The sequence below is a fragment of the Zingiber officinale genome, chromosome 7B (genome assembly GCF_018446385.1).
Source record: "Zingiber officinale cultivar Zhangliang chromosome 7B, Zo_v1.1, whole genome shotgun sequence".
NCBI classification, from domain to species: domain Eukaryota; kingdom Viridiplantae; phylum Streptophyta; class Magnoliopsida; order Zingiberales; family Zingiberaceae; genus Zingiber; species Zingiber officinale.
Window position 1 is genome coordinate 108,634,944 of NC_055999.1, and position 24,774 is coordinate 108,659,717.

General features: G+C 35.7%; 2 protein-coding genes across 4 annotated transcripts; one reads left to right on the plus strand and one right to left on the minus strand.

The window, feature by feature from the left end:
- The first annotated feature begins 2,438 nt into the window (after nt 1–2,438).
- Nucleotides 2,439–5,607, plus strand: LOC122006818 (protein BZR1 homolog 3-like). Its single transcript, XM_042562455.1, has 2 exons — nt 2,439–2,810; nt 4,450–5,607. The coding sequence occupies exons 1-2, from the start codon at nt 2,595–2,597 to the stop codon at nt 5,239–5,241; spliced, it is 1,008 nt and encodes a 335-aa protein (XP_042418389.1). The 5' UTR covers nt 2,439–2,594; the 3' UTR covers nt 5,242–5,607.
- Nucleotides 5,608–7,928: 2,321 nt separating this feature from the next.
- LOC122006819 (protein VTE6, chloroplastic-like) lies at nt 7,929–19,716 on the minus strand. 3 transcript variants are annotated; one of them, XM_042562457.1, is made up of 5 exons: nt 19,290–19,716; nt 18,471–18,724; nt 17,492–17,615; nt 9,059–9,121; nt 7,929–8,174 (listed from the first exon to the last, which is right to left on the minus strand). In XM_042562457.1, the coding sequence occupies exons 1-5, from the start codon at nt 19,671–19,673 to the stop codon at nt 8,088–8,090; spliced, it is 912 nt and encodes a 303-aa protein (XP_042418391.1). In that variant the 5' UTR covers nt 19,674–19,716; the 3' UTR covers nt 7,929–8,087. The 3 variants fall into 3 exon arrangements, with proteins under 3 accessions (XP_042418391.1, XP_042418390.1, XP_042418392.1); XM_042562456.1 differs by having other exon boundaries at nt 9,059–9,163; XM_042562458.1 differs by lacking the exons at nt 7,929–8,174; nt 9,059–9,121 and adding an exon at nt 9,366–14,433.
- Nucleotides 19,717–24,774: the final 5,058 nt, after the last annotated feature.

Consider the following 24,774-nt stretch of genomic DNA (forward strand, 5'->3'; position numbering starts at 1 on the left):
AAAAAAAATAAAGAAAGATGAAAATGAAAAAACAAAGAGATAACTATGCATTTCATTCCAAATTTTCTGCTGAAAGTGCGAAGTCAAATGGAGTCTTTCAAATATTTTTTTATCTAAATAATTTAAATATTTAATTCTTTGAATCATTATTCTTGATTGTAGTCGATCTTGTTTCACAAAAGTTTTTCATCAACAGTCAAAATATATTAGGAATCATTCACGGAAGCTCATCCAAGCGACCAATATTTTTATATTTATCATCGGAAAATGCTCACAAATATCCATCCAAACGATTAATGTTTTTAGATTTATCGTCCACTAAATAAAAATTCTATAATATATAATAGTTAAGATTCAAACTTTAGATACTTTATTAACTACTTAATTGGTCTAACCGCTACATGGTAGTGAGGCTAAATGGATCCTTTCAAATAGATAGAATGAGTTGATGAATGTCATGTGAACCAACTAGCTCTTTCACTCCATGATACCATGGTAAATAAAATAAATGTTTATATTATCATCCAAATACTAATTAGTAAGATTCATTATCTCTGGATCTAGAGTAATTATTATTAAAAATACGAGTGGCTTAGAGTAAATATTGAAAACAAAATGTTTCTTAGATGTTCTACTTATCAATTTTGATTGCCTTAAGTTGTATATTGTTGTGGATGGATGCTTGGAGGAGGATGGATTCATATGTTATTTTACATGATTTTAAGACCAATTCACATATATCTTTTTGAACTACCAACGCAAGGTGAGTTCACTTTTCATGAAGTAGGATGAAATGACATGCTTTTTTTTACCTTATTGAATTTTGAGATTTGTAGTTTAAAAATAGTAGTGAAAATTCAGACTTATTCTTTTATTTAGTAACTTATATTGAATTAGATGATAAAAAAAAATTATTTAGAACTTCAACTATTGAAAATATTATATTATTCATATGATATATTGGGATTATAAAAAAAATATTTAAAATTTTAATCGAGATGATGCCTTTATTGGTTACATCAGATAATAAATTAATTTTTATTATTTAAAAACTATTCTAAAAATATTACGGAATGCATTATATAAATATATATATATATATATATATATATATATATATATATATATATATATATATATATATATATATATATATATATATATATATTTAATTGGTTAAGTTGGTGAAGTGCTCGCTGTTAAAATAAATATAATTTTGGACTTCTTATTTAAAAACTTTTCTTTTCGTTTATTATAGTGAAATTGTGGAAAAATCATAACTTTTTAGTTTATCAATCAAATAGCAGGACAAATACATTTAGTATGAAACTATAACAAAATTAACATACTTAATTATATCAATTAACACTATTCAAATATTTTACATAAATTTTTTCTCTAAATGATACATACAACTATAGAATATTAAATTTATGGACCATCCTCTACAAACGATTTTTAATTTATTTTGATGATTAATGAAAAACTTATGTAAAATCAAACTCATTTTTCCATATTTAATACTATCTGATTCATCAGTTTTTTTTAAATAAGCACGCTCAAACATAATTAAAACACATTTTAATATTTCAAAGTCATAAAAATATAGCCCTAAAATTTTGGAATCCAAACATATTTATCCTAAAACCCCCTTTATAAGATAATCTCAAAAGAGATGAATGTTTGAAACATAGACCTTTAAATATGTATAAATTATATTTCGAATTTACCGACATTCCCAACCCGACCTCATCTGCTCAATGATTGAACGGGGCCTAGCAAACAGAATCTAATTTAACAATGAAACAATTAATTAACATAAATTTCTTTGGTCGCATTTTTCTTCCATTCGCTTGATTTGAACGTCACATGCACATTGCCAGAATAATACAGAGGAAATTTCAATTTACCACCTCATTTTTGTACCATTTCATTGCCCCAACCCCCATATGTCAAAATATTACATTTTATCCAATTAGCAAAATCCCTTTTATATAACATCATTTTATCTTAATAAAAAATTTAAATTAGAATTATTCTATTTTGATCGTATTTTTAAGCATTATAAAAAATAAAATAAAATAAAATATTTTAAATTATGAGGTGAAGTAGAAAAAAGTAGATAAGAGTAGGGGGCGAAATGAAACTTCGTCACCAATAATAAAAATCAAGCGGCGGTCCGCCGCGGTTTAAAATTAAATTAAGTTAACCCGAACCGGAATCGTCACGGAAACCCAAAAAAAAGCCAGAGGCCACGTTTCGAGCTCACGGGGAATTCGTGACTTTTATCGCGGCGCGATGCGGCATCCGCAAAGCATGGACCGTTCACACGAGGCGCGCGCGACGGAGGAATCCTGCGAACCATCCTCTGTTCACACGGGTGGCATTTGCGTAAATAAATGCCTCCTCTGCGGGTGTTCTCTTACGCGTTTGTCCACCCTACTGGAGTTGTCCCGTTTTATTCGAGCGCTTCCCCAAATTTCTCGTGATCGTCCCTCGTCTCGTCCTTCTCAGTCCGATTTGCTTCGCCGGGTCTGTGGATTTTGTTCGTCGTGGCTGCGGAAGGGGAGGAATTGGTTCTGGAGGCGGAGGAGATGACGTCGGGGACGAGGATGCCGACGTGGAGGGAGCGGGAGAACAACAAGCGGCGGGAGAGGCGGCGGCGGGCGATCGCGGCGAAGATCTACGCCGGCCTACGGGCGTACGGCAACTACACGCTGCCCAAGCACTGCGATAACAATGCCGTGCTGAAGGCCCTCTGCGAGGAGGCCGGATGGACCGTGGAGGAGGACGGGACCACCTACCGCAAGGTAAACAATCACTACCACCGTCGCCTCCCTCGCTCTCTTTTCCTCTGCCGTTTGACTCCAAAACTCTCAAATAAAAAAAAGTGTGAAAAAAATTCGCATGCCTCGGCTCGAGATCGCCGTGCGCGGGCGGAGTTGTCTCAGCTCGCCGGCGTCGGGGCTGCTGCGGCACATGTCAGCGTCTTGGTCGCGGAACGACCACCGTGGGTGGTCCACGTGACGGAGTCTCGATCCGTCACTTTGACCGAGTCTGGGTCGTTTGATTCGTCTCCCACATGTTTCGGGCGCCGGCATCGTTGGCCTGCAATGTTTTTTTGACATAATTAACCTCGTCATCCTCATCATACCCCTCGTGAACAAAGCATTACATCTCTTTCAGTACAAGGTCGTTTTCGTCTTCATCCATCCTCCTTTTCTGGGTGCTGCGTCACGCCTCACGCAACCCACGCCCGCCTTTCCCGGCCGTCCCGTTCCGTTCCGAGGCAGCTATGGCCTGTGGGACACACTCTCCGCCCCGTCCCTCTTATTCTTGTCCAAGTCAACGCGCCATTGCCATGGCCAGTTAGAGTAAAACTGTGCTTGTCTCATGCTGCCTAAAAAGAATAGCTGGGGAGCAAAGAAAGCAAGACGCGTCGTGGATTGGTTTGGGACCCCATTAGAGCGTGAATTGGAGCTCTAAAGGTGGAATCTTGAGGCATTTCCAATTGGAAAAAAGGGCAACAATTGGTGCCCACTGTAACTGAGATCAGAAGTTTGGCCGCCCACTTTACTGCAGCATGGACAATCGCTTGCCAGAAAATTTGGGCGGACTATCTAATTCCACGGACAAATAGTTGGTGAGTAAATTTCATTAAGTATTAGATTGCCAATGATGAGCCTGCGGAGGGCAGGCTGATGCATGATGAGATGTCCAACTTTGTTGGTTCCACGCATTCTTTGTGAGGTTCCTTAAAGGCTCTTCATGAAGAAAGTTCATATCAATGTTTGACAAATGTGTTTGCTTGCTGGATGTGAAGATGTGTTGTTTGGGGGCAATTGGCATCAATCTAGGCTGTCAGAGTCATAGACTTTGAAAATAAGGGTGAATGTGTTGGTCTCCTCAAGATGATTGATTGCCGGCTGGGATAGTCACAGACGTTCTAGAACTCAATTTAGTCAAAGATTGAAGGCTTGCTCAACTTGTCAAAATTATTATCTCAGAAGAGTACAACTCTACTTTTTTGTTGGTTAGATGATGATTCAAATTTCAATACCTAATCATTATTTATTTATATATCATATTAGAGCTGTTTTCCAATGATGCCTGATTTGTCCATAGAGTTAAAGCTTTTGATCTTTTCTTTATTAGTGACCTAAAATTGACAACTCATCTTGTTATTAGATAGACTTGGAATACTTCACATTATTTGATGTAATGTCATTCACAACACATGTATGATATAGATAGGAATTGCAACAATTGCCAATTGCCCAATTGGGTATAAGATTACTCCCTCATCCTGTAATCTGTAACTGAGTTGAATAGTTTTTTTTGTATGTTGGATTATAGAACATTTCAGTTGAGACCTTTTTTTTTCATATGTTGATTAAACAATAAATCAAGATTGCAACTCAAGCAACTGAAACATATGTGAATGTGCAGGGAAGCAAGGCACTCAAATGTGTGGAAAGTGTTGGACCATCGGCTTCGCCAAGCCCTTGTTCATCTTACCAGCCAAGTCCTAGTGTATCCTATAATCCGAGTCCGTCCTCATCGACCTTGGCTAGTCCTGCATCATCAACTTTGATCACAAATGGCAAGAATGCTAGTGGTGCTGAAGGCAATTCCCTCCTTCCATGGCTGAAAAACCTATCTTCTTCTGCCTCCACTTCTTCCAAAATACCAAACCTCCCGCATTTGTACATACATGGGGGATCCATAAGTGCACCTGTAACCCCTCCGCTGAGCTCTCCGTCTGTGCAATCCCCACGCATCAAAAAGGATTGGAATGAGCTAAACAGCCAACCACCTTGGTCTGGTTTCAACCATACTTGCTTGCCATCATCCTCCATGCCCCCAAGCCCTGTTCGACAGGTTACCCTTGATTCATCCTGGCTTGCTGGCTTACGTCTGCCTTCGGGTGGCCCTTCTTCACCCACATTCACACTTGTAGCACCTAATCCTTTCGGTTTTCGCAACAAAACTAGTGACTCCAAAATGTGGGCTCCAGGACAGAGTGGGACTTGCTCTCCAGTCCCTGGTGTGGACAACCATGGTGATGTTAGGACATCTGATGGCGCTTCAGATGATTTTGCATTCGGCAGCAGCAGTAATAGCACTCCTACAGCTGCTGGATTGGTGAAAGCATGGGAAGGGGAGAGGATCCATGAGGTCTGTGCCTCAGATGAGTTGGAGCTCACTCTCGGAAGTTCGAAAACCAGAACAGTTGCTTGAACGACAATGGTGAATCACACGATCCGCTTCCTATGTTATTATTTTTGAAGGAGAAAGGGGAAGTCTTTATTCATCCAGTGTTCTGAGAGATTGTTGAAATTCTGAATTAGCTAAATAGAGGATTCGAAAGGTAAGGTTTTAGTTTCTTATCTTCAGCCTCGTTGCTCCTCTTTAGAAAAATTTAGAACTAGAAGATGTGATCTTTCCCTTAATTCTATTGTATGTGGGTTGTGGTATAGTTTTCATCAACAAATGAAATCTTGTTTATGTGTTTAAACACAATGATTAGTTACTAAACTTCACGAGTGTTCAGGAATATGATCCAGTCTTAAGTTCTGCACTTCTGCTTTGATTCGTTAGTGCCTATATCTAATTGTTGCAATGGCCTTTGATGAATGTAATTTGTTGTCATTTTTTAATAAATTTTGTATTTCCCTCTATATTCATAATATTCATTTCAGTTTCATATATCCATCTAAAATTAGTTTATATTGATTAATGGAACAAAGACATGAAAATAATATTTTTCTAAACGCAACCTTAGGTCGTTTGGACTGAGCTCTTCTATATATATATATATATATATATTTTCTTCTCTCTTCTTTCATTCTTTCATGTTCTGAAACAAACATTTCAAAAGGAACCTTATTTTGAAAATTTACAACTCCCATCAAGATCAATGGCAAATCTTTGACAAATCCACCAAACAGCTTTTGCCAGATCGAGACTGAATCCCCTTCCAATTAAAACTACTTTTTTTTTGTTATTAATTTGACCTTTTTATTGTAGTCTTTGTAATTATGCTGAACCAGTTGACGGACAACAGGCATTAGATTTTGTTTCGTTTTCTTTGCCTTGAAACTGGTTACATGACGAATCGAACAACTGGAAGAGGTTCGCACTCCCTCTCCTTCCTTTCACAACAAATATTCTATTGCGTTGACAATTTTTTTTAACATCTTCAGCGAATTTTCTGAAATATGATGCGCTAGCTGACTCAAACCCTCTGTTGTTTGCCCTGCTTCCTCCTCACATCTCGCGTTGTTTGCTCTCTTCGAATTCGTTGACTTTAACGTTGGTAGATTCTCTGGGATTTGCTGAGCAAAACCCCGCTGTTTTCATTCTCTGCTTCGGCTTCTCTTCGCTTCTTCATTGACAAATGGCGGCTTTGAGAAGAGGGATGGCGATAAATTCGACTGACTCGGAACCATCGCCTGTCGGTTCGACTATTCAATGGTTGGGAATTGCTGATTTGATAATTTTAGAAATATGGATCCTTAATTTTAACCTTCCAGAATTATGATTCACAATTCAAACTATTCATGGTTCATAACCGTTCAAAAATATACTTATTTATTTTAAAAAATATTTTTAAAATTATAAATTTATAAAAATATAAAATATAAAAGATTTATATTTATTTAAGCTATATATGTATCTCTTAGGAAATATTTAATTCAGTATTAAAATTTTTTACTTTGTCATTTGTTTTTTTTTTCAACTAATCATTAGTATCCGAGTTTCCAAAAAGTGGAGAGTTAAAAATAGATCAAAAAATAATATTATAACAAATTCTAAACCATCTTTTTTTATATATCAATATTTATTTTTATCTAATATATATATATATATAGTCTCTTTATACCCTTCTATTCAGATTGAATATTATATCCTCCATCAAATTTGGAGAAAATTACCATTCCTACCCTAAACCTCTTTCTAAAAGAGAAAATTTGCATCCTAAGATAGAACGTAGGAGAAGCTCCCTAAAGAACTCATCCATGGAAACTGAAGCTCATTCATAATTCGGCTTGCTAAAAGAGTGGCATTTGATCAATATTATCAAAGCTTGCGTGTTCTATTTATTAGTATTCAAGTCTTGTCATTGGCCTTCGGAGTCAGTAACAACTAACAACACTTAAAAAAATAGTGAAACACAATGTGGACGATAAACTCTTTCTTTCATCTAGTTAAATCGTAAGACCATTGTAGATCTTAAAAGATATATTATGGGGTGAATATTATCTTCGAAAGAATTTTTGGACATGGAGGTCGAATTTTACACAGTTGTGGTTTACTACTGTCTACTGATAAGCCACCTATCTCAGAGTTTCAAAGTACAAAGAGTTTGGTCTCCTTCACCACTATACACTCTATACAGGAATCTGATCGGTAATTATAATTTAAACAAATTTGTAAAATTATATACTCTAGAGATATACTAACTTCGTGACTTAGTGCAGGTATCTGTTGGTCGTAAACCAGTCACTGGCCTTAGGGTAAGCCTTGAATGGAGCAACCAGACCCGATCACCCATCCGTTTACAGCATTTCGGGGCCTTACCAAAGATCCTCCTACCTCATTGGGACTCTCACATCGCAATCGGTCCACCAAAATGGTAAGGTTAGGAGAAGCGGGACTCTAAACCCTAAACCCTAAATCCTAAATCCTAGACCTCTCTGGCATTTACATAGCGACTGGAGCTCAACTTGGGGTATGGGATTTTAGACAATAAGGTCCTCTTTTGTGGCTGTTTTTCCATGTTTGTCATCTGACAAGGCTTCCTTTTCCCTAGCCGCCTTGAGCCTAAGGTTGTCCCTGGTTAATTTTGCTTAGACTTTGTTTAGGAATTTTCATGATAATAAACATAATGTTATGCCCCAGAAATTTGGAAATGACTAATTGAATTATCAAAAAAAAATTATGGATTGACAGAATAAAGAAATTCACTTGTTCTATGAGAAATTGTGCCAACCTTCTCTAAAATGCAAGCCTTCTCACTTTCTCAGTTTATGCTCTTAGGGCAGGCCTTCCATTTAAGCATCTTCATATAACAATGAGTGTGTTCAATTTGTCAGAATGAGCAGCTGCAACAACATTGCCAAAATGCTGCCAATCGAGATGTTGATAATGTTAACGACGTCATTGTTCAGCTGCATGTGAAGAGAAAAGCAATAATATAACTGTGAGCCTAAACTGGAGGTACATATTGAAGAACTTGTGTAATCAGGAGCAGATTGTGGTAAAAATAGCGAGAGCGGCCAAAATGAAAAGTCACAAAATCTCTCCCATTCTTGAGAAATTGATCTAAGAAAAGTAGATTGGATTAGAATGGGTTGACAGAGAGATTATTTTACCATAATTGCTGTTCAATACTAGAAGTCCAAGTGAAATCGCTTGTGGTAATCAAAGGGCAGGTGCAGGATATTAGTTTATTTGGACTTGTTACTTAGCCAGGGATCTAAGCTTGGTGCTGAACTTTGATTCTGGAAAAAACAAAATGTTGGACGAAGATGAATAAAAAGAGAGATTTTTTTGCCTCGGGAACTGCTTTTCAGCTCTTAAAATCCCAGTAAGATTGCATTTGCAGAAACGAAAGGCAAGTGTAGGAAGGTATTTCAGAACTACTGCTATTAATTACCCAAGGATCAAGTTGGGTATTACATACCTGGTTCTAACTTTTGTCTATCTGAAACCTTTCGAATGATCTAAGTAGTAAGTTTGTTTTGAAATTTCCATCCTCCAAAAGCAAGACCAACAAAAAAAAAGGGGGTTATTTGTACAATGATTTTTGTCTTCACAAGGACCGGTAAAATAGGGTAAAATAGGAAGCTGGGTGGTACAAGATTATATTGGAGATTGGAAAAGGTTTAAGGTATCTACTAGCAAAGTTATAAATGAGTCTAGCTGCATCCTTCCTGATACATTAAACTCTTAACAGGAGAGTAAAAGTTAGTTAATTTTCGTTACATCAATAGGCAAGGGATATCTGACTACATAAAAACATACGGAGCATATAATTTTAGTAAAACCTTACCCATTGAAAACTGTCTTTGTCTTGGAGTGTAGCACCAATTAAACTCTCGCCAAAGTTTGCAATCTGAGAAGCCAAAACACAAATAGAAGCTTGTGGTAAATCTACCTGCATCATCAAGGTGTGACACAAATGGTACCAGTTACAACCAATGGAAGAATCCTTATAGAAAAAATGAATTATTTATTAAATCAAGAGCCAAAATGGAAAACCTTGAATTCATATGTTTTACACAGCACATATGTCATAAGGGTAATAAATTTGTGGCTGAACTTACCAGCGCACTAAAATCTTGCTTTTGTCATCATCATTGTTGTCATCATCAAGCCAAGTATGTCCTAATTATTTCAGGTTAGCCAAATGAATTTTACCCCTCCATTGAGATTGCTCTATGCAAGCAATTCTAGTAAAATTCAAATTAATCAAATCATTTTATTACATTGACTGGCGTTTTCTTTGATCTCTTTCTATCCCTTTCATCTTCCACACTAAGTTATCTCTCTTAACTATAGCATTATTGATTATCTTTTAACATGCTCATACCATCTCGACCTATTTTCTTTGATGTATCAGATGCACACGTAATTGCTTTCAAATATTAGCATTTTTTATTTTATCTTTTATAACAACCCCACTCACTTATCTTAACATTCTTATCTCTGATGCATTAGCTCCTTTTGTACATATTGTTTTCTAGCAGTCCTAGTCCAACTCTGATCTATTAAGGATGGTAGGCCATATCACAAGAGGGCATGGTGATTACATAAGATTCTAAAAGCTCCTCTCAATTTTGACGGTTAATATGTTGGAAATCCTGTCATCATTAAAATCAAAGATATACAAATTAGGAAAAATAAGAAAGAATCATTTGTCAATTATTAGCTTTAATTAGCTTTAATTAGTTTCTTTATTATTTAATTTCTTTTTCATTAGTTTCCTTTCTATTGTAAATTCTCTCTATAAATAAGAGAGTCGTGTACCTATTATTTTATATAAGAAATTATTTCTTCCTCATTTTCTATCTTGGTATCAGAGCTATGTCAGAAGTCACGTCCGAAACCACTACAATCCCTGCCACTAGGGTAAAACCTTCTGAGACCCTGCAACACCATTCCAACTCTCATTCAGTCCAGATCACCAGCATCCGCCTAAATGGTGACAACTTCCTCGATTACCAGCGCAGGTCTAATGATAAGCCACGGATTTGGTGCGATTTCTGTAACACGCCTCGCTATACACGTGAGACATGTTAGAAAATTCATCGCAAATCTACCAACTGGAAAAATAACAAGCAAGGAGAGAAGAATTGTGGAATTCCTACTGCAAATGAAGCCGACTCAGGTCCCTTCAATAAAGAGCAAATGGATCAACTCTTGAAGCTGATAAAATCCAACTTCTCATCTCGTATTCCTAGTGTTTCCTTGGCACAAACAGGTGGCAATCCTAAAGCTCTCTCCTGTTTAAACTCCTCTCCGTGGATCATAGATTCTGGAGCCACAACAACATGTCTAGTTGCTCTCACCTATTTGATACTTATTCCCCTTGTTCTGGAAACGAGAAAATTAGAATTGTCAATGGTAGTTTTTCACCTATTGCAAGCAAAGGACTTATCAAACTAACCGAATAATTTAATCTCAATTCTGTTCTTTATGTTCCTAAATTAGCCTGCAACCTTTTATCTGTTAGTAAACTATCTAAAGATTCTAATTGTCGTATTATATTTTTTGAATCACATTGTGAATTTCAGGACTAGAACTCGGGGATGATGATTGGGCTTGCTAAGATGATTGAAGGTCTTTACTACTTGGATGACCTGTTAGTAATAAAAAAGCTCAGAGCCTTAACAGTATTAGTTCAAACTCAGTTCAGGAAAAAATAATGCTATGGCACTATAGACTAGGACATCCTAGCTTTCCTTATCAAAAAAATCTTATTTCCAGAATTATTTAAAGGCATTTATTGTTCTTCTTTACATTGTGAAACTTGTTTTTTTGCAAAATTTCATCGTTCAACTTATTTGCCAGAAAAATTACCGGGTCTCCAAACCTTTTTACTTGATTCATAGTGATGTTTGGGGCCCATTTAAAATTACTACTCTTTCTGGAAAAAAATGGTTTGTAACATTTATTGATAACCATGCACGTTTACGTTGGATTTATCTAATGAATAAAAAATCGGAAACGAAAAATTTGTTCAAAAATTTTCACACTCTGATTGAAAATCAATTTCAAATCAAAATTTGTATTTTACATTCTGACAATAGAATAGATATTTTAATGAGCACTTGGGTGATTTTTTGAATGAAAAAAGTATTTTTCATCAATCCACTTGCTGAGATACCCCTCAAAATGGCATTGCAGAACGAAAAATAAACATTTACTTGAAGTAGCACGTGCCATAATGTTTTATATGAATGTTCCTAAGTATTTATGGGGTGAAGCAATTTTAACAGCCTCTTATTTGATAAATAGGATGCCTACTAAGGTGTTAGAGTACAAAACACCTCTTGATTGTCTTAAACAAAAATTCTTGAAATTAGATTGTTTTTTGATTTGTATGTCAAAGTTTTTGGATGTACTGTCTATGTTCATGTTCCATGTCAATTTCGTTCAAAACTTGAATCACGTGCTATAAAATGTGTATTCTTGGGTTATTCGTCAAACAAAAAAGGGTATAAGTTTTTCGATCCTCAAAACAATTTTTTTTTTTAGCATGGATGTGCCCTTTTTAGAAACAAAACCCTATTTTTCTAAAAATTCTCTTCAGGAGACGACAAGTGAAGAAAAAGATAATTTTTTTGAACATTTCTAACTCACTTCCCAATATCATTTTTTCCGACAATCTTGAAAATAATCACCCACCTCTAGTGCCTAATGTTGGAAATTCTCGACCAAGGGGAGAAATACTACAAATTGATCGTCGTGATCTGAATTCTGAGCTTCAAGTTTATACTAGGAAGATATTTCATCTGAGGAATAAAGATTCGAATGTCAAACCTGCACAACACCCGTCTGAAAAATCGAGCTCTGGCTTTGAAATTTCAAGTAACCCTATCACAAGTCCAACTTTGATTCCTCTTATTGTCTAATTGTTCACCTACTATTCCCGATCTTGATGTTCCTATAGCAATTAGAAAAGGTGTTCGAAATTGCACTAATCATCCTATTGCAAATTATCTTTCCTACCAAAGATCGTCAAAAAATCATAAAGCTTTCACTTCTAGGATTTCACACTTGTTTGTTCCAAGGAATATGCAAGAAGCGTTGGATGATCCGAGTTGGAATTTAGCAATCATGGAAGAGATGAATGCTTTAAGGAGAAATGACACTTGGGAGATAGTTGATCTACCCAAAGGCAAGAAACGAGTTGGGTGTAAATGGGTGTTTACAATAAAATGTAAAGCTGATGGAAGCATTGAAAGATACAAGGCTAGACTGGTGGCTAAAGGCTTCACTCAGACTTATGGGATTGACTATCAAGAGACCTTTGCTCCAGTTGCTAAGATAAACTCTATCAGAATTCTGTTATCTCTTGCAGTAAATTCATATTGGCCTCTACATCAACTTGACATTAAAAACGCATTTCTCAATGGTGATTTAGAAGAGGAGGTGTTTATGAGTCTACCGCCAGGATTTGATAAGGGACTTGGCAGTGAAAAAGTGTGCAAATTAAACAATGCATTATATGGACTCAAACGGTCACCAAGAGCATGGTTTGAACGCTTTGGAAAGGTTGTTATTAGTTATGATTTTTTCCAGAGTCAAGCAGATCACACAATATTTTATAAACATTCAAAAAGGGGTAAAGTTGTTGTTTTAATTGTTTACGTTGATGACATTATCTTAACCAGTGATGATGAAACAGAATTAGCAGACCTAAAGAGGAGACTCGCAAAAGAGTTTCAAATTAAAGATCTAGGAGCCCTCAAGTATTTCCTCGGAATGGAATTTGCAAGGTCCAAGGAAGGTATATTTGTTAATCAAAGAAAATATATTTTTGATCTCCTTGGAGAAACAGGTTTGCTGGGGTGTAAAATGGTTGAGACTCTAATTGAGCCTAATTTGAAGTTACAAGCTGCTAGGGTTGAAGAAGTAAAGAACAGGGACCTTTAGCATGGTAAGTCAGTTCATGCACTCGCCAGGAGCAGAACATTTCGAGGACGTCTATATGATATTGAGATATTTGAAAGGAACTCCAGGAAGAGGTTTATTATTCAAGAAACATGGACATCTTCAAGTCGAAGTCTACATAGATGCAGACTGGGTAGAGTGTGTTATGGATAGGAGATCAACATCAGGCTACTGTTCCTTTGTTGGTGGGAACCTAGTTACGTGGCGAAGTAAAAAACAAAATGTGGTAGCTAGAAGTAGTGCTAAAGCAGAATTCAGAGTTGTTGCCCATGGAATCTGTGAGGTAATGTGGATCAAAAGAATTCTTGAGGAATTGAAGCTTTCTTACCCAACTCCTATAAAGGTTTATTGTGACAACAAAGCTGCTATTTCCATAGCTCATAATCCTATTCTTCATGATCGCACAAAGCATATAGAGGTAGATAAACATTTCATCAAGGAGAAAATCAACACTAGAATAATATGCATGACATATCTTCCAACAAATGAACAACTAGCTGATGTCTTAACGAAGGGACTACACAAGAAACAATTTGATAAGCTGACTAGCAAGCTGGCTATGGAAGATATCTACAAACCAACTTGAGGGGGAGTGTTGGAAATCCTGTCATCATTAAAATCAAAGAAATACAAATCAAGAAAAATAGGAAAGGATCATTTTTCAATTATTAGCTTTAATTAGTTTCCTTATTATTTGATTTCCTTTTCATTAGTTTCCTTTCTATTGTAAATTCTCTCTATAAACAAGAGAGTCGTTTACCTGTTCTTTTATATAAGAAATTATTTCTTCCTTATTGTCTAAGTCCATATTTTATTATATTGATAATATCTTCAATATTCCTTATCGAATAATATCTTCAAGATACCTAAAATGAAATTTCATGTCCACTCATTTTAACATCAACCATGCACACATACCCTATATTTTCAATTGTTCCACTAATAGGAAGATTGAAGAATGAGTGAATATGGCTAATCAATCCATTCTTAAGTTGGCTTCCATGTTGTATGAGGCCTACAAGCCATTCACTGTTGTTCAATGAATCAAAAATCACATAAAAATAGGATCAGTTAGAAACTTCCCAAAAAATGTGTCCCAAGTTCCATGTTTTCTGCTTGAAATCTTTTTCACTGGTCCAAGAGTTTGGTACTGGTCATTGAAGATGAGTTATTGTTGCCTGCCACAAGCTATTCTGGAATGCATCTTGTGGCCATCAAAAATCTCAGTCCATTGGCCATGCCTCTTCCCTGGAGAGGTAATATGGGGCTTTGAGAATTATTTCATCAAGCGTATATATGCTTTCATGCTTGCAAACAAGTGAGCTATCTGTTTGAGGAGTACACTGCCAGCTCTGGTGGATCAACTAAAGAGTAAGATACATAACTCCTGAGATGCCCACATGACATTCATGCATCTCAAAGTCTATTTCTTTTTTTCTTTTTTTACTAAGAGATGTAATTAATGGATGATATCTAATTTTTACATTGGGATCACAATGGGTTGACAAGAATTTAACTTCCCATTCTAGCCTCACACAAGGTGAGGTAGGTAAAGTTATAGTGAAATATTCTCTCTCACCCTAGTCTTGCAAGGCATGATAGTATACTGTGAGGGTAGGGCAAAGAAATACAGAAAAAAAAAAAAAAAAAACTAACTTATTGGAAGTAAACAATCAACCATATCATTCTAAAATTCCATTTTATGCAGGGAAAGCAACAGAGAATAGACCTATCATGGTGAAATCAACAAAATGCATACTTGAATACAGTACTTTGGCTGAAGGAAATTTGATATGAAGGATGAAGTTTGAATTAGGTGTTCTTACCTTTAGTTCATCTAATTCAGATGAACTAGAAGCAATTCAGAATGAAGTGGAAGCACCTTTATCTGAATTGGACGAGTTACTCTTCATCTGAATTGCTCCCAGTTTATATTGAACTGGATGAACTGCTTCCGCTTCATTCTGAACAGCATTCAGTTCATCCGAAATGTATGAACCACTTTCAGTGCATCTGTTCAACTGCTCTCACTTCATATGATCTGCTTCTAGTTCATCCAAATGAACTGCTTTTGTCCAAACTATTCATAGTTCATCCTAGCTGGATGAACTGCTCCCAGTTCAGAAGAAGTGGCATGCCAGTTAGCTAAACTAGGAACACAATGATTCAATTATCATCCTTCACATGAAGCTTCCTTCAACTAAAGCACCATACTCAAATCTGCACTCAAGCTAAATTGAGTAGGCTTAAATATCTGTTGTGGTTTGTTATGATTTGACCATAATAAGGCCAGAATAGGGTACTAAATCCTACCATCAACCACAACTCACCCCACATGGATTTTATTTTGACATTCCACCACCATGGGCCCACCCCAATTGAGTAGGCTAATATTTCATGAAGTTAGATAGCCCCAATTAGGTCAAGTTGGTGCAGAACGCCATAAGGGTAGGTCAAATTATCCTCCAAGATAGTGAGAGCAATGGATTTTAAGAAATTTGAGATGTAAATAGCCTTGTCTTCACATTTTCATTATTTCTTTTCTTCATCTTTGAATACCTTTAAACTAGTACCAAGATTGGTATAGATATGCTTTGTCATTAGCAAATAGTGTGAGTGATCACACATCCAATGCTCAAATGAGCATTGAAGGGGCTGATGAACAACTAAGATACATTTGAAGGTAATGAGTACTATTGGGGTTCAATCAAAGTCCACATTGAAAAGATTTGGTAAAGATTATGAGTTTAAAAAGGATGTAGGATATCTCCATTAGAATGAGGCCTTTTGGGTAAAGCCTAAGAGCAAAATCATAAGGGCTTAGGTCCAAAGTAGACAATATCATATCATTGTGGAGATATCTAAATTCTTTTCGATCCTTCAATTGGTATCAGAGTCATGGTCAGATGCAATGTGGGGTGGGCCTTAAACGAAGTTGAGGGTGAGCCCGTGGTAGGTCAGGTTGACCGGATGTTTGTGGGAAGGCCCCAGAGTAGGTCAAGTTGACCGAATGCTTGTGGGAAGGCCTGGAACAGGTCAAGGTGACCAGATGCTCGCAAGGATGCCCGGAGCATGTCAAGGTGACTGAATGCTCGCGGGAGGTCCGGAGTAGGTCAAGATGACCGGATGCGGATGCTTGCGGGAAGGCTCCGAGCAGGTCAAGATGACCAGATGCTCGCGGGGAGGCCCGAACCATGAGAGTAATTGTGGTCCTTCGTTTGAGGGGAGGATTGTTGAGATTGGAAAGATTTGATAAAGATCATGAGTTTAAAAAGGATGTAAGATATCTCCATTAATATGAGGTCTTTTGGGGAGAGCCCAAGAGCAAAGTCATGAGGGTCTAGGCCCAAAGTGGACAATATCATGTCATTGTGGAGATATGTGGACATCCTTTGGGCACAACAAATGGTAACATAGCCATGGTCCAAACTAGATGCAATGTCGGGTGGCCTTAAATGAAGTTAAGGTTGAGCACGGGGTAGGTCAGGATGACCGGATGCTTGCGGGAAGGCTCCGAAGCAAGTCAGGATGATCGGATACTCGCAGGGAAGCCCGGAGCAGGTTAGGATGATTGGATGCTTGCGAGGATGCCTGGAGCAGGTCAGGTGACCGGATACTCGCAGGGAGGCACGAAGCAAGTCAAAGTGGCTGAATGCTCGCGGGGAGGCCAACTGGATGTGGATGTTTGCGGGGAGACCCAGAGCAGGTCAGGGTGACCAGATGCTCGCGGGGAGGCCCAGACCATGAGAATAATTGTGGTCCTTCGTTTGAGGGGAGGATTGTTGGGGTTCAATCAAAGTCCCACATTGGAAAGATTTGGTAAAGATTATGAGTGTAAAAAGGATGTAGGATATCTCCATTGGAATGAGCCCTTTTGGGTAAAACCCAAAAACAAAACTATGAGGGCTTAGACCCAAAGTAAACAATATCATACCATTGTGGAGATATCTAAATTCTTTTCGATCCTTCAAGTACAAAAACTTGTGGGGTAGATCACAGGTTTATGGAATTGTGCCCATACCAAAAGCATTCAAAAACATGTGAATATTCCATAGTTCAAGGAGGTTTTATACTTCAAGAAAAGATAAATAGCAGAGTACTAACATTTTGACCCCCTACATTTTGTTTGTCCAAATGAGCTAATATTTGGAATTCTTCCATGTAAAATTGAATTCAAATTAGAAGAAGCATTATACATCAAGTTAGAACAATTTCAAAGGTAGCAATCAGAGATTCTTGAAATCTCATAATTGTACCAAGGTGGCAATAAATACCAAAGATGAACTTGTGAAAAATGAAAATGCACCTGTCCCATAGAATAAGCAATGCCAGCTAGGACAATGGATGCAGCAACTCCAGAAACAGTCCCTTCAATGCTTACAGCTCCTTCCGTTCCCCTTGGTACTACCTTAAATGTGGTGGCCAAGTACCTGTTCTGAAAGGAGCAAATTAAAAAATTTGTAATCTATTTGTGCATACAGTGTCCTATGTGTTGGTTTTTCCCATTAAATGTAGGCTGGTGCAAAGAAATATATATGATAGCAAACAGAGTAAATAAGCAAGTAGAGATGCACAACTTTACAAGGTACACAATGGAAGGAACTTAACAATGCGCCTCAAATCACCTTACACTAATGCAAAGGTCCAGAAATGAAAAGCTATACAATAAATGGCAATTTTAAAAGGGCACTTTGAGATTAAAGCTTCAGTTCACCCTAGCACAATTCATGGAAGAATTGATGAAAATAGTAATTCTAGCATGAGAAGAAAACATGAATGAAGCTACAGCCTGAAGGTGCTCAGATTCTTCAGTACTCATAATAACCACTTGTAATCACCAGATGACTTTTCTACAAAAGATTCAATAGAAAGTCCAGCATATACACTTTATTTTCTTAAAACTGCTAAATAATTGTTAGAAAACTAATAATAACCCATTTCAAGTAATGGAATTTGCTGTGGCACATTAAGATGATATGCGTGTAAGATGATACTTAATTTTTAGCATTGTAGTTTAAAAGAGGCTAGCACCATTGCAAATTCAAAGATAAAATACAACATAATTGCAAATTGAATAAAACCAACTTACCATAATTGACCATCATTGCTATATATTAATATGATCATAATATATTTTTATGAGTGTACGTGCATGCAAATTCAAAGATTATATATAACATAGTTATAAATGAACTAAAACCAACTTACAAAACCATAATTGATCGTCACCCACAACATATTATTGTGATGATAATATGAGTGTGTTTAAGTTCAAATTGGCTTACGTAGTTTTTCCGTATGCTTTGCCTATCTCACTGGATACGGTATCGGTCAGTTTAGTGCAAAAGCAGGCAACAAAACCTAGTTGCCAAAATCGTGCAAATAAAGCTCCACACATATTGTTTATTGATAGGAGCGCACAAACACAAGCAGAAGCACTCGAGCCAACAACACTGCCTGGTCCTCTTCTTCCTCCTCTTTTTTCTGCTATGCCAAGAGCTTCTTTTTGAGCAATTTTCAACTTTGTGGCTGCAGTCGCCTGTTTACCAAATATGACGAAGAGAAGGCAGAAAAACAGATAAGCAACAAAGCAGGATACTAAGCTCCAACGTTAATTGAATACATATATATTTGTATGTAAAGTATAATAAGCTAGGACCAAAAGAATGTTTCAACAAATTTATTTAAAAATTCGTCTTTGGACTCTGCTTCACTTCACTGACAATAGCATTACAATATGCTCGCCTTCTAGTATGGACACCACTTTATATGACTGTCCACATGCCCAAAGTCGAACCATAAAGGAGAGATTCTAGAGAAAGCACGAAGCACATCACTCAGTCAAAGAGCTCCTATGAGTTGTGGAAATGCGTTTACTGATGGCTGATGATGATGGACAACGATTGCTACGACGCAGTGGAACTTGATTAGTAATCTTCGCAATCAAACTTCAAAGCTATCAAACAGGGAAGGATCTCCAGGAAAAAAAAATGCCCTAAGTAGCGACACAGAAAAGCTACCCCAAAGATCGCCCCCGTTCGAGAATAAAGCTAGTGATTCCAAATATTCATAAACATAAAATAAAATAAAAATTCCAAACTTACGATGGCAAAGTAGGCCGCTACAATGAGGAATCCGGAAGGCCCGAAGGCTCTCCATGATAAAATCCCCAGGAGGAAGGCCGATCCCATGCCGGAAATCGTAAGCCCCGACAATAGAATGGGGGACCCAACGATGAATACAAAGAGGTTGCTGGCAATCGCCGAGTTCCAGGTGGGAGGAGAAGCCCGGACGAGATCGAGGAGGGAGCCCTGGAGTGCCGCCAGCTCCGGGAACAGGGCGGCCTTAGGAGGAGGAAGAGGCGTCCCGCAAACGTTTGATCTCGAATAGGGAACTCGGATTCGGGGAACGGCACAGTGGTGGAGTGGCCGAAGAGGAAGCGACAGCAGCGGAGACATTTGCCGGGGAAACAAACAAGCAGACGCCATTTCGCCGCGGAGTACAAGAGCGATGTCGGTAGCTTTTTATCAGGCAGAATATGAAAAAAGCGTCCTTTTTAAGAAAGAGCACCTAATTTTATTTATAATATAATCCTGATTAATTTTAATTCTCCTTATAAATTTAGACTGAACTATTTTATGATATATATAAAAAAAACACTTTTTTACTTTCTAGACTTATGACGGTTAAGTAAACAAAATATTATTATAAACATTAAGGAATTCAAAATTAAATGAATCAAAAAATTTAGATATCAAAAAGGAAATTTTTAGAAAAAATTGGAAAACTGAAAATTGAGTATATATAAAGTTGATAATGATTAGTTTGTCTATCCGATAAATTATAAAGTACAATTTATATATTAATAAATTAATTTTATATTAGTGGTGTTGAATGAGGAGTGTCAAGGGAAGGAATCACCTAGTGTAATTAATTTAGAATAATTTTGTTAGCATAAAATAATATATTTTGAGTCCAAATTACACCTAGTGTAAATAAAATATGTACATATGTTTTTCATACATATAATTAGTATGAATTAAATATACACTAATATATCTAAACATTTGGTAAAAATTAAAATGACACTTTGCTCAACCACGATTATTATTTTTTTTTTTTTCGGATTGGTGACCCTTCAACCAATCAACCAACCCTCGTCAACACAACTTCTCCCATAAGATAGTCGATGAATTTTTTAAATTTTTTATAAAATCGAATCAGTCGCCTTTTAAATTAATCAGATATTAAAAATTAAATATCTGAATTATAAACAGAAGGCATGAACTCTTTCTCATTTAACTTCGTAGTCAAAAGTAATTCGATGGCCAATTTAACCGACTAAAATAAAATATATATTTATCAATAATTTTTAGCAAAAATTAAAATGATCATCTTTTAACTTTATTATAATACAAAATGGCCAATAAGAGGTGTTCTTGAAATTGAAATTGAAATTGAAAATGAAAATGAAAATGAAAATAAAAATAAAATAAAAATAAAAATGACAGTAAAAGTAAGAGGCGTTCTTTTAAAAAATATATATACACAAAAATAACATTTTGCTTGACTCTTTATTGTACATATGGGCTTGACTGGAGATGAGATTCTCTGTCCCGAAAATATTGTGTCCTCGTATCCCAGCACCGATCAGATGAAGTAAATCATATCTCAAGGATATAGTGTACATCATGAAAATATTATAGTCGTTCGATCGACACTAGGACACAGAGATATAACATTTTCGGGACAGAGGATCTCATCTCGCTTGACTGAGGCATCTCAAATGAATTCGAGGCGTCTCTAATAAACAAAGAAAATATAAATCAATATAAAAAATAAATATTGGACGCCTCGAGTCGATTTGAGGCGTTCATCATTTTTTTAATGTTTTTTTGTTTATTTTTTTTTTAAGTTCGGAGTTAAGTCAATTAGATTTTATCTATAAGGTTCAAGAATTGAATTATAGTGTTCGAGTAAAAAAATAAAAATTAGATACTCACGGGGTATAGTATATAATATTTAGGGTGCGTAACTTTTTTTATTTTATTTTTTTTTAATTTTGAGTTTAAGGTTCAGAATTTAGAACTAAGTATTTAGGATATAATATTTAGGGTTTGTATATATATATATGCTAAAAGAAATTCCATTAAATTTTTTCATGAAAAGTATAAATTTTATAGACATATTTTATTATTAAAAATAGATATATCATAATTAATACTTTCTTTTCATATATTCATTTATGACTTTAATTTTACTTGACTATTAAAAAATAAAAATAGATATTGTAGCATCGATGATGCACGTGAAGCGGAAATCACGTGATTTTAAAAATATTTTTTTTTCTTTTTTAAAACAAAGCACAACGGAATAAAATAAATTAAGAAAAGGAATGTGAGAAAATAGAACACGGTCAATTTTGACTTAATTGAGTTGACTCCTATTTCAATATCCATAAACATTTCCAATAGGTAATTTACTAATCAAATATTTCTTTACAAAAATAAGTTGGTAACAAAACTACCAACTTTAGAATATGATGTGCAAAAAGAAAATAGGAGTAATAAAGAAAATAACAATTACACGTTACCCAAGTCTAGGCTCGTTTAAGCACGTAGCAACGTAATATCGTTCTTGAGTCGTTGAAGCTTAAATGCGGCGAAGTAGTAGTGTGTGATTGGAGCAGCCGGATGGATGAGTTGTCTTGAAGTTCATTTGAAGTGTTGGTTGAATAGGGCATTTAAAAGGTGTTGAGGGCGCCTCCAACCTCATCCAAGGCACCGCCAACCCCAAAGTTTATCTCGTAAACTTCAACTTCGATCAGCTCTAATGCTTGCGGTCTTTATCCATATGAGGGTGCCTCTAAGCGATCTGAGGCACCTCCAATAGCTCATCTGAGGCGCCTCTAGCACACTTCAGGCGTCTCCCCGTAGCGCAAACTTTATCTCCTTGAGGGCACCTTTGACGGGTCCAGGGCACCTCCTCGAAGCTCCAAGGTGCCTTAGACACTGTTCATTTGAGGCTATTTTTGCACTTAACCCTATAAAAAGGAGTTAATCCCCAAAGTAAAATATACCTTGCAAAACAGAGTTAGCACTTTAATAAAATAGTATTATTAATTATATCTCATCTTTCCAAGACCAGGATCTAGTCATGATCTCAACTTAGATTTTCAAAATGACTCTAAGATGGACCATCACCTATAGTCTCACTTGTTAGCGCACGTAGGCCGACAAGAAGGGAGTGAATTTCCTGTAAAATAAAAAATAATCCTTTTTCGATCTTTCAACTCAAATTAGTAGCACAATTATAATAAATTAATTTAACAACTAAAAATAAAAGAGGCTGAAGAATTACTTAGTTATAACGTAGGTGGTTGTTAATCTAAGGTAAATGAAAACACTATAAAGTCTCCTTTGTTGAAGGAAGAGAAGCCTTTTACACTCGTTCGACGCTCAGAAACATGCTAGGAAATTAATACAAAAGTTGTTGAATATTTCCTAGCTCTAGGGGTTTTTTTATAGCCCTTGGAAATGTTATCCACAACTTGAAGGTGCCTTCAAAGTGGTCCAAGGTGTCCTCCATCGGATATATTTTATCCACCGAGGATAAAACTTTATTCTCGGGTGACGGCTAGTGAAGGCGCCTTCCATAGGCCGGAAGGTACCTTCTATGAAGCATTAAAGGCGTCTTCCAACCCATGGAAGGTGCCTTCCACAAGGCAGACCAGGCTGGTCTTCTTCGCGTGAGTGATGATTCGGTTATCCGGAGTTGAGCTTAACCAAATCCAACTTCGATCTTCTCCTCGAGCAGACTTCCTTCCCGGCTTCTCGTCCCTTGAACGCTGCTCACATTCTTCTCGTCGACTGATGTACTATTCCATAACATCTTGTCCCTCTGATGCACCGAGCTCGTTGGCTACTTTTTTATGTCATCCTTCTCGCTAGCTACGTCTTCCGCTCGACTTCTTGTGTTTCTAAGCTCCTGCACACTTAGACACAAGGATCAAATACACAGGACATAACTTAACTTAGTTGACTATATCAAAATTACCATGGGGTACTTACAATTTCTCTCTTTTTGATGTGCATTAATCTAAAATAAAGTTAGGGTTTAAACAAAATATAATAACATGATTATATAGAGTAAATTGCAATTATCACAAAAAGTTGTAATACAATGAAGTTAAGTGCAAGGATAAAAAATTCTAAAATATTATCTATTATCCCTAATTCTTCCTTAACTTGTACCTATTTCTCCCCCTTTGATCACATCAAAATAGGGGAAAAAATAAAACAAACAGCTAGAAAATTTTGCAATAATTTTCTAGGGGTACATTATACTAATTACTAGTCTGTTAATATTTTTCAGAAATAATTGCCAAAAATATACTATTTTTACTAAATACTATTCTGTTTTGATAAAAATAATTTAAAAATTACTCTCCAGTTTTAAAAAATCATGTAATTTTGTGTCAAACTTAAACAGAATAATCTATATCAGTAGAAAAAAATTTTACATAAAAAAATAGTTGATCGAACCGAATAGATTTATCTTATCATAACAATCGAATTTTTTCAAAGATAAATAAAAAATTATTTTTCAACTTTGAAAATTTTACTTTTTTTTTATATGAAAAACAGATTGTCTAATACTAGAAAAATCAGAGTTCCTAAATTTCTCTTTTTCTAAATTTTTAATATTAAAAATTAACTTTTTAGAAAATAATTCGTAATAATTTAGATAAAATTCAAAAAATATCAAAAAAATTTATTATGATAGAAGACATCATGTTTTATCATAAAAAAATTAAAGTTTTTAAAACTAAGTCTACAAAATATTTTAAATTTTAAAAATATCATTTTCGTTAATAAATTCATGGAAAATAACTTAACAATAAAAAAAATTTAAAAAACTATTTGTAGAACAAATCATTAGATAGCATAGTAAAGTACATTAAATTTTAAAGCATGCATAAGATTAATTTAAGTTATACTAAGCATAATTTGAGAATCTAATATAAATTATTTTTTACTGGATTAATCAAAAATTTTGGTAGAATATAATTTCTAGAGATTTTTCTAATTTGATCCCTATGGTTCCTGATATACCAATTGAGTCATCTATAATTTCTAAAATTTTATAAATCTTTTGAAATTGAACATGTATAGTCATTTTTCAAAGATTCTATATGTTCTTTTAATTTATTATTTTTGTTTTTGAGTTCATCAAACAATTTTAGTGGACATGTATTAGCTAATTTTCTTTTCAAATCAATATTTTCCTTCTTTAAATTATTATTCTTAAATTTTAGTTTACATAAAGATTTAGTTATTAATGTTATTCCATAATAAAGTTGATCAGGAGTTAGAAGACATATCTCACTTACCATTTCATGTTCGAAGTTAGATGCTCCCCCTTCGCTGCTGCTTTCCTTAGATGTTGCTCCCCCTTAATCGATACTCTTATCTTGGTGATATGCCATGAGTGCTAGCTGCGCATACTCCTCTAGATCAAAAATAAAATCCTAATAAAACTAAATACAGCTCCTGCTATATTTTAATACAATCATGCACACACATATAA

Excerpts from the sequence above, each read along its gene's own strand:
- LOC122006818 (XM_042562455.1), top strand. The coding sequence starts at position 2,595 with ATGACGTCGGGGACGAGGATGCCGACGTGGAGGGAGCGGGAGAACAAC. Across the intron at positions 2,811-4,449 it reads ACGGGACCACCTACCGCAAG|GGAAGCAAGGCACTCAAATG; the intron begins GTAAACAATCAC and ends GTGAATGTGCAG.
- LOC122006819 (XM_042562456.1), bottom strand. The coding sequence starts at position 19,673 with ATGGCGTCTGCTTGTTTGTTTCCCCGGCAAATGTCTCCGCTGCTGTCG. Across the intron at positions 18,725-19,289 it reads TAGCGGCCTACTTTGCCATC|GCGACTGCAGCCACAAAGTT; the intron begins GTAAGTTTGGAA and ends TTTGGTAAACAG. Across the intron at positions 17,616-18,470 it reads AAAGCATACGGAAAAACTAC|GTACTTGGCCACCACATTTA; the intron begins GTAAGCCAATTT and ends CTTTCAGAACAG.